The sequence below is a fragment of the Aegilops tauschii genome, chromosome 2 (assembly GCF_002575655.3).
Source record: "Aegilops tauschii subsp. strangulata cultivar AL8/78 chromosome 2, Aet v6.0, whole genome shotgun sequence".
Lineage (NCBI taxonomy): Eukaryota > Viridiplantae > Streptophyta > Magnoliopsida > Poales > Poaceae > Aegilops > Aegilops tauschii.
In genome coordinates, this window is record NC_053036.3 from 50,181,235 (window position 1) to 50,191,935 (window position 10,701).

General features: G+C 46.9%; 1 protein-coding gene across 1 annotated transcript; it reads right to left on the minus strand.

The window, feature by feature from the left end:
• Nucleotides 1-7,018: 7,018 nt before the first annotated feature.
• On the minus strand, nucleotides 7,019-9,348 carry LOC109761868 (uncharacterized). The gene is made up of 2 exons (XM_020320690.4): nucleotides 8,679-9,348; nucleotides 7,019-7,933 (listed from the first exon to the last, which is right to left on the minus strand). The coding sequence occupies exons 1-2, from the start codon at nucleotides 8,951-8,953 to the stop codon at nucleotides 7,285-7,287; spliced, it is 924 nt and encodes a 307-aa protein (XP_020176279.2). The 5' UTR covers nucleotides 8,954-9,348; the 3' UTR covers nucleotides 7,019-7,284.
• Nucleotides 9,349-10,701: the final 1,353 nt, after the last annotated feature.

Below are 10,701 nucleotides of genomic sequence, written 5' to 3' on the forward strand. Positions count from 1 at the left end.
TTTACCGCTATCATTTTGGGGTTATGCTTTAGAGACGGCTGCATTCACGTTAAATAGGGCACCGTCGAAATCCGTTGAGACGACGCCATATGAACTGTGGTTTGGAAAGAAACCAAAGTTGTCGTTTCTTAAAGTTTGGGGTTGCGATGCTTATGTGAAAAATTCAACCTGATAAGCTCGAACCCAAATCGGAGAAATGTGTCTTCATAGGATACCCAAAGGAAACTGTTGGGTACACCTTCTATCACAGATCCGAAGGCAAGACATTTGTTGCTAAGAATGGATCCTTTCTAGAGAGGGAGTTTCTCTTGAAAGAAGTGAGTGGGAGGAAAGTACAACTTGATGAGGTAACTGTACCTACTCCCTTATTGGAAAGTAGTTCATCACAGAAACCGGTTCCTGTGACACCTACATCAATTAGTGAGGAAGCTAATGATATTGATCATGAATCTTCAGATCAAGTTACTACCGAACCTCGTAGGTCAACCAGAGTAAGATTCGCACCAGAGTGGTACGGTAATCCTATTCTGGAAGTCATGTTACTTGACCATGGCGAACCTACGAACTATGAAGAAGCGATGGTGAGCCCAGATTCCGCAAAATGGCTTGAGGCCATGAAATCTCAGATGGGATCCATGTATGAGAACAAAGTGTAGACTTTGGTTGACTTGCCCAATGATCGGCAAGCCATAGAGAATAAATCGATCTTCAAGAAGAAGACTGACGCTGAGGTAATGTTACTGTCTACAAAGCTCGACTTGCTGCGAAATGTTTTCGACAAGTTCAAGGGTTTGACTATGATGAGACTTTCACACCCGTAGCGATGCTTAAGTCTGTCTGAATCATGTTAGCAATTGCCGCATTTTATGATTATGAAATTTGGCAAATGGATGTCAAAACTGCATCCTGAATGGATTTATGGAAGAAGAGTTGTATACGATGCAACCAGAAGGTTTTGTCGATCCAAAGGGTGCTAACAAAGTGTGCAAGCTCCAGCGATCCATTTATGGACTGGTGCAAGCCTCTCGGAGTTGGAATAAACGTTTTGATAGTGTGATCAAAACATATGATTTTATACAGACTTTTGGAGAAGCCTGTATTTACAAGAAAGTGAGTGGGAGCTCTGTAGCATTTCTAATATTATATGTGGATGACATATTGTTGATTGGAAATGATATAGAATTTCTGGATAGCATAAAAGGATACTAGAATAAGAGTTTTTCAATGAAAGACCTCGGTGAAGCTGCTTATATATTGGGCATCAAGATCTATAGAGATAGATCAAGATGCTTAATTGGACTTTCACAAAGCACGTACCTTGATAAAGTTTTGAAAAAGTTCAAAATGGATCAAGCAAAGAAAGGGTTCTTGCCTGTGTTACAAGGTGTGAAGTTGAGTCAGACTCAATGCCCGACCACTGCAGAAGATAGAGAGAAAATGAAAAGTGTTCCCTATGCTTGAGCCATAGGCTCTATCATGTATGCAATGTTGTGTACCAGATGTGATGTGTGCCTTGCTATTAGTTTAGCAGGGAGGTACCAAAGTAATCCAGGAGTGGATCACTAGACAGCGGTCAAGAACATCCTGAAATACCTGAAAAGGACTAAGGATATGTTTCTCTTTTATGGAGGTGACAAAGAGCTCATCGTAAATGGTTACGTGGATGCAAGCTTTGACACTGATCCGGACGATTCTAAATCACAAACCGGATACGTGTTTATATTGAATGGTGGAGCTGTCAGTTGGTGCAGTTCTAAACAAAGCGTCGTGGCGGGATCTACGTGTGAAGCGGAGTACATAGCTGCTTCAGAAGCAGCAAATGAAGGAGTCTGGATGAAGGAGTTCATATCTGATCTAGGTGTCATACCTAGTGCATCGGGTCCAATGAAAATCTTTTGTGACAAATACTGATACAATTGCCTTGGCAAAGTAATCCAGATTTCACAAGAGAACCAAGCACATCAAGAGACGCTCAATTCCATCCGGGATCAAGTCCAGGTGGGAGACATAGAGATTTGCAAGATACATACGGATCTGAATGTTGCAGACCCGTTGACTAAGCCTCTTCTACGAGCAAAACATGATCAGCACCAAGACTCCATGGGTGTTAGAATCATTACTGTGTAATCTAGATTATTGACTCTAGTGCAAGTGGGAGACTGAAGGAAATATGCCCTAGAGGCAATAATAAAGTTATTATTTATTTCCTCATATCATGATAAATGTTCATTATTCATGCTAGAATTGTATTAACCGGAAACATAATACATGTGTGAATACATAGACAAACATAGTGTCACTTGTATGCCTCTACTTGACTAGCTCGTTGATCAAAGATGGTTGAGTTTCCTAGCCATAGACATGAGTTGTCATTTGATTAACGGGATCACATCATTAGGAGAATGATGTGATTGACTTGACCCATTTCGTTAGCTTAGCACATGATCGTTTAGTTTACTGCTATTGCTTTCTCCATGACTTATACATGTTCCTATGACTATGAGTTATGCAACTCCCGAATACTGGAGGAACACTTTGTGTGCTACCAAACGTCACAACGTAACTGGGTGATTATAAAGGTGCTCTACAGCTATCTCCGATGGTGTTCATTGAGTTGGCATAGATCGAGAATAGGATTTGTCACTCCGATTGTCGGAGAGGTATCTCTGGGCCCTCTCGGTAATGCACATCACTATAAGCCTTGCAAGCAATGTGACTAATGAGTTAGTTACGGGATGATGCACTACGAAACGAGTAAAGAGACTTGCCGGTAACGAGATTGAGCTAGGTATTGAGATACCGACGATCGAATCTCGGGCAAGTAACATACCGATGACAAAGGGAACAACGTATGTTGTTATGCGGTTTGACCGATAAAGATCTTCGTAGAATATGTAGGAACCAATATGAGCATCCAGGTTCCGCTATTGGTTATTGACCGGAGACGTGTCTCGGTCATGTCTACATAGTTATCGAATCCGTAGGGTCCGCACGCTTAACGTTCGGTGACGATCGGTATTATGAGTTTATGTGTTTCGATGTACCGAAGGTAGTTCGGAGTCCCGGATATGATCACGGGCATGACGAGGAGTCTCGAAATGGTCGAGACATAAAGATCGATATATTGGACGACTATATTTGGACATCGGAATGGTTCCGGGTGAGATCGGGAATATACCGGAGCACCGGGAGGTTACTGGAACCCCCCGGGAGGTATATGGGCCTTATTGGGCCTTAGTGGAAAAGAGGGGAAAGGAGCAAAGGAGGGGGCGCCCCCCTAGCCCAATCCGAATTGGGAGGGGGGCCGCCCCCCCTTTCCTTCCTCCCTCCTTCCCTTTCCTTCCCTCTCCTACTCCAACTTGGAAGGGGGGATCCTACTCCCGGTGGGAGTAGGACTCCCCTAGGGCACGCCATAGAGAGGGCCGGCCCTCCCCCTCCTCCACTCTTTTATATACGGGGGAAGGGGCACCCCATAGACACACAAGTTGATCATTGATCCCTCTTAGCCGTGTGCGGTGCCCCCCTCCACCATAATCCACCTCGGTCATATCGTAGTGGTGCTTAGGCGAAGCCCTGCGTTGGTAAACTTCATCATCACTGTCATCACGCCGTCGTGCTGACGAAGCTCTCCCTCGAAGCTCTACTGGATCGTGAGTTCGTGGGACGTCGTCGAGCTGAACTTGTGCAGTCCGCGGAGGTGCTGTAACTTCGGTGCTGGGATCGGTCGATCGTGAAGACGTACGACTACATCAACCGCGTTGTCATAACGCTTCCGCTTACGGTCTACGAGGGTACGTAGACGACACTCTCCCCTCTCGTTGCTATGCATCACCATGATCTTGCGTGTGCGCAGGATTTTTTTTTAAAATTATTACGTTCCCTAACAGTTCCCACCTAGCACACTTATGTGTGTGCCAGTGCCAACATCCACATGTACCCCATGTACGCATCAATGACCCGCATACGCCCACGTAACCATGAGGGTCGACTTTGATTCCAACTTAATTATAAAGCCCCGACCAAACTCATTGGTTCCCGGGCCTTGCGAGCTGAGATCTGGACTAGTCCCACATATCAAGTTCTTTTGGATGGGCTCTGAAAAAGAAGGTACATTTTGTTTTATATGAGTAGTCTATCCTTCCCATTAACCCGGGATGTCGATAGTTTGTCGTAACGTGCAGCAAATAGAAGAATGGGATAAACAGCTCCCATGTTTTATAGCTATTCCTCGCGTTACCCCATGGGCTTAAGCGCTGAAAGTTATGTGTTAGCGTAGCTCGTGCTGGGTGACCTTGTCAGCGTCATAGCTCCCATGCTTTATAGTTATTCCTCTTGTTACCGCATGGGCTTACGCGCTGAAAGTTATGGGTTAGCGTAGCTTGTGCTGGGTGACCTTGTCGGCGTCATTGAGGTGGGAGCACCTCTTTCTCTAGCCTCGATCTGCACTACCATAGTGCCATCGTTTTTTATCTGTGCGACCCTGGTGGAGACATGGAGGAAAGGGTGGGGGGAGGATGAGCTCGGATCCGCTGGTGGCTCGATGGAGCGGGGTCATGGCGGCGGCAGTGGCGGTTGTGGTCATTGGCAACTTCGGCCACAAGATCCCGATGAGGAAGGCTCGGACGGTGGGTAGCCTAATGGTGATGCGGGGGCGATGCTAGTTGTTGGTTGCTGCCTGACCGCCGGTGTGCTACCTGCTGCTCCTTACATCCCAGAGAGAGAGAGAGAAAGAATTTTTTGACTTTAACTACTGCTGTGCCAGGTGGGGTTCAAAGACCAGTGACACATCACCCTCAATACCACTATTGCTCTGGTTGTGGGCGGAAGTTAGCCGGTTTTGACACTAGAGGGATCAATCGTGGCTCAAAATATTTCGAGGTACCAAATGTAGACTTTTGGTGATTTTAACGTACAAAAACATACTTTTCTCGAGTGATATATGACAATTTCGAACATCAATAGTTGGGAACTGTACTCTCTTTTTTTAGTACGTTGGGCACTCTACTTAATTTCCACGGTTCACATTTTTGCACGATTAGCGCTTGTTGTCAAGAAAAAAAGGAAAAAACAGCGCACCGTTGGGACGTGGAGTTTCTACACCCAGGAGTAAATGCTCCTGATGTGAACACAAAAATAGAAAAATAGAAAAACCTGAATTATTTTTGTGGCATACTTTCACAAATGTTTGTTGTGCATGCAAAATTTCATCCCAAAATCACATTGGTGGAAGACGTGGTAAAAACAAAATTGATGCTCTGAAAATGTTACTTACAAAAGCATTTTGGAGCTCCGAGTTTGTTTTTTTTTGTACGACTTTCACCAATGTGATTTCGTGATGAAATTTTGCATGCACGACAAACATTTGCGGAAGTATGTCACAATTTTTTTCTACTTTTTTGATTTTACTGTTCACAACAGGAGCATTTGCTCCTGGGTGTAGAAAGACACTTTCAACACCGTTGTTCCTTTTTTGAAGGGGAGCAGCGCACAGTTTCTTGTCCGATAACACGAATATGGTTACTCGTGCATGTCGCCGTTGTTGTCGCGGCCTGTGCCTCTATCCTGCGCATCGTTGCTCACGTCGACTGGCGCCGCAATCCTGTCCGGCTTGGTCAACTGCATCGCCGCCACACCCGGCTCCAGCAGCACTGCCAAGAAGACCTGACATTTACCTTTTACTACGTACTCCCTCCGTCCCATAATATAAAAACGTTTTTGACACTACGTACCAAACTAAGCCAAGGACCGCACTGCCAAGGGGGTCGCGGTCATTGCCGTCGTCCATGTTTGGCATCAAACCAAGCCAAGCTGAAGGAAGAGGAAAGATGCCATCATTGGCGAGCGAGCAATGCCATCCTCTGGGTTTCAGAAAGAGCGAAAAGATGAAAACCAGCGCGCCCTTCTTCAAACCCAAAATCCTTGTTATAATGGGTTCTGGGTCGCAGCCGCGCGAGTAAAATGCGAGTTGGCCCCCCTCAGCCTCGTCCTTTTCAGTTCTGACCTTACCGGCCATTTCATCGAACACTTGGCATGCACAAGCTTCGTCTCGTCGCCAACGAACTCCGGCAAGCGCGAGCACTCCTGCGACTTGCGTGCCGTATGATCTCCGGCGGCAGATACTCGTGCGTGCCAACGAACGACGTCGACGAGCTCCGGCATGGCGCCTTGCTGCTGCTGCTGCTGCTGGCTGTTGTTCGATCTGGCCTCTGGAGTCCGTGGAGGCGCCCTTGTTGCTGCTCTGGTGCCCGAAGAGCTCACGCATGGAGCATGCGGCGGCGTTGGGGCCGGAAGTGCTGCATCTGCACGGCAGGGAATGCCTAACATGCAATTGTCCGGGCTCGGCGCCATGCTGATGCAGGTGCCTGCCGGTACCGCCAATGCTGCCGCCCGGGCTCGCCACGCCGCTCACGGGCGGGGATGCGTCCCAGTCCCAGTCTCACAAGGTCAGCGCCTTGCCGCCGTCTCGCGCATGATTCAGAGCCACGAAAAGGGCTGAACAGCAGAACACCCATAAGCATACTACCGGCAAACATTCTTTACACAACACACTGCGCATAAGCTCGAGCAGAGCAGAGCAGAGCAGAGAGCGAGGAAAAGACCTCTCCGTTGCCTCCCAGAGTTTCAATTTCAAGGTTTGAGATTGCTAAATACTCTCTCCGTTCCGAAATAGATGACCCAACTTTGTATTAACTTTAGAGGGAGTAACTAACTGCAATTTTGGGAGTTTCGAGCCTTCTTTTCTCCCTTTCTGTCTCATTCCAAAACAGCAACAACTCAAGATGATCAACAACCACATCATTAGCAAGAAACACAAAATGAGCATGGCCCCATATACACACCATCTATCCATATGCGAACATCGCAATATTAGCTCAAAATTTCATAACAAGCGGCAAACTTGACCCGTCGATTCATAACAATGTTAAATCTAAATTTCTACCAACTATAAAAAGCTGCAGCTTGCTAAGGATACTGAAAATATACCAACTCCTTGTGCAATGAGCTACATGCTAAAATCAAATCATAGTAATGTGTGACATCTAGTAACACTGTGCATGAGCAAAAGTATTCACAAGAAGAAAAGAAGACTGCTACAAGGAACAGATATAACTGACAGAATACATATGCTTTGAAACAGCACCAGAAATATTAGCCTATTCTGTATGTACTCAATTACCAGCTTCAACAATAGTACAGATTACAGTTAGCTGCTAATGAGTTTGTCAGCAGCTGTAGTTAACCAAACAGTAAACCATGCACACCAGTATCACAAAAATCTACAGGTCAACTGTCTACAACATCTGACTCCCAGAAGCCAAATCTCCATAGTAACCATAGGGCCCCAAGAAGCTCAATAGCAAATGACGCTAAATGAGCCCACAGTACTAACCCACCACGTGTTACTGGAAGTTCTTTTATAGCGAAGAACGTCCCTTTTGCAAAGGTATTGATCCATAAATTAACCAACTCATTTGCTTTGTAGCTCTTCTTCCCCATCTCCTTGCTGATTATGAATTTCCTAATGGCCGTCAGAGCGCCACACATGAGAAAAGGACCAATTACTTTTTCAACCCCCCAACGAAGAAAGACGCTCTTTTCTGTTGCACTTGGAGCTGGCGAGCCGACAGCTGATTCTTCTTTGACATTTTCGCTCCTGGGCCACAGAGCAGACAGCAAGAACATGGCCAAATGGGAGGCCAATGAGACGCAGACTGATGAGAGGAACGTACCCCACATCCATCCCTTCGCCTGTCCACTGTTATCTGTTGGTTGTTCCGTGGCCCTTCTTAGTTCATTTAGCAATTCCTTCTGCAAATTTTCTGGTAAATCGCGATAGATATTTCCAACGAGATTTGCAACTTGTGAAATTATGAGCTCATTCGTTTGGCTGGCTTCTTGTGGCTTGAATGATTCAAATGAATTAAATGCACCGCTACAAAATTGAGAAATAAAGCAAATATCAGAATAGGGCATTTCTAACTTTATCAGTGTGTATCCTAGTCACATGTTAAACTTATGGGTCATAATCATATACTCCCTCCGTTCCTAAATACTTGTCTTTCTAGGCATTTCAACAAGTGACTACATACGGAGTAAAATGAGTGAATCTACACTCTAAAATATGTCTACATACATCCGTATGTGATATTCATTTGAAATGCCTAGAAAGACAAGTATTTAGGAACGGAGGGAGTACTACATATAGCTTCTAATTTATCACACATCACAATGAGGTAGCAGCCGAAATTATCATTTCCAAGCAAAATGAACAAAGGAAACTTGCACCTAAAATGAGAGATAGCTGCTCATAACCATATCACCTTATGCTATTTGCGTATTTATTAGTTAAGAAGGCCTTCCATTTTTACATTTGATACCAAGCAGCAACTGGTATGAGCCCATTACGGTAGAAAAATAACTAAAACAATAGGACAATTTTTTCTGCAATCATTTATTTATGAGAAGAATGCAGTAAGAACATCGATATAAAAGCCCTAATTAACCGTACAACTACACTATATCTTTCGGATCTAGTAAGATGATCATGAAGCGCAACTACCAACACAAAACTAAATTAGAAGCTAAGTGGAATCGTTTACGGTATAAAGACATACTATGGCACATTTCCAGTTGCAAGTTGCAATTGAGCTGTAAACTAAGCCACTGTAACATCATACCTGAGCAGGGGAGGTAGCAGACCAGCCTCCATCCGGCTGATTTCATCATCACGAGCTAAGGTTTTCCCCAAACGGGCCATCTCAATTCCAACTTCACCGATATGCATTGGCTTAAGGTTTGCCTCACTGTGATCATGTAACTTATCCAGCATTGACAAGGCATTGTCGAGAAACTGTACAAGATATTCAGGTTTGAGGAAGGGCGGCAAGTGCTTGTCGGGTCGCACGCAGGAGGGCGTGCTCTTGGTGACCGGAATAGGTGAAGGTGCGGGCATCGAGTAATCCGGCGACGCCACCAGAGGAGCAACAGATGCACGAAAGACGGGGCGCGGCGGCGGCAAGTTCTTGACAACGGGGCCGCTCAAAACAAGCGGCGGCACGCCGGGCCCTGGCAGAGCAATTTCTGCCTGATTGATGGCAGAGCCTCGTGGAGGATGGGGCGAGGCGAGGCGGCGGCAGGTTGTTGGCGATGGAGCCGTGCAAGCGAGGCGGCGGCAGGTTGTTGGCGAAGGAGCCGGGAAGGAGAGGCGACGGCAGCAGGTTCTTGGCAACGGAGCCGTGCGGAAGAGGCGGCAGAGTAATCCGTAGCTGCTTCTTCGCGGGGCTTCGGGGACGACGGGGCGGCCCTGGTGCCGGGACGGCGAGGGGAGGAAGTAACGGCGGCCCTCGCGTCATGACGGGGAGGCTGCGTAGAAGCAGCGGCGGCGAGATGCTGCAGAGTGGTGGGGGACGAAGAGGCAGGCTGGTGTCGATGGGGAGCGTCCATCCGACGGCTGTGATGTTGGACAGAGGTAGTCGCAGCCCGACGGCGGGCGGAGGGGGAGCCACGCCGCCGACGGGGCCGAGTCGAAGAGGCCGCCTCCTGGCCACGACGACGGCCGTCAACAGCCGGCCCTGAAGATCCAGGAGCGCTGCAGCAAAAATGCATGGGAGACGGTCGGCGTCGAGGAGCAGGACCACGAGCACACGCGGCCGACCGTCGGCGTCAAGCAGAGTTCCTCGGAACTCCATGCTTTTTTCTCTGTTTTCCTCCCTGTTCTTGTTTCAGATTCAGAATTTCAGATCTAGGTACCAGGCTTCTCTCTTCACCCTCCTGGGCCGGGCCTCCTGTTGATCGCTTGTTTCTCTTGGGCTTATTGTTGTGTCGCGATTTGTACCACCTGGGCCCGTAGTAGAGCTGATTCCTTCGTCCGTGTGTGTTTGGGGCTCATACGGGGGAGAGGTGAAAGCACACTATATATAGAAGAAAAAAAAGTGGCAGAAGGCTATCTAAGAGAGTTTTTTTTCCTGAAGCACTATCAGAAGATGTTTGACAGGAATATGCTAGTACAACTAATTAAGCGAAACAAATTTGGTAGGATAAATAAATTCCTAATGCGCGATATTTACCTGAATTGACGGTTGAATTGTGCCAAAAGAACTGTTTGGTGTTACGCGCGAGGGTATCTATAATTGAGGGGGGGGGGGGGGGGGGGGGGGTGTGTGGGGGGGTACTCTAGACGGGTGGAGATCGATTGGTATTGCATAAATCAAACAAGGATATTCAATAGTCAGTTTCTAGTATAGACTTCGAACTATCGTTGAACTGGACAATAACATGCCAACATTCACTCTACTACCTCTTCTATGCAAGGAGTCAAGATATATGACACTGCTAGCATTAAGGGGGTCTACCCATCAAGATGATTCCAAGAACTATTGGAGATCTTTTTAATTAGTCCCCACCATTTGGGCTTGCGTAACTCAAAAGAGAAGATGCTCATGAGGTCCATTGAGAAGCTTTCAAATTTGTTAACACTAGACTAGTGGCGGAGCTTGAGCCAAAAACATGGGGGGCATGGGCTTGAGGGGTTTGGGGGGTGGGGGCAAACATACTTGTTTTCAGCTTATTTTTAGTGGAAAATAGACCTAATACAAAGGGATATAAGCCTGTTTTCATCTGAACTTGGGGGGGGGGGGGGGGGGGGGGGAGGGGCATGGCCCAGGTTGGCCCCACGAAGCTCCGTCACTGCACTAGACCTTT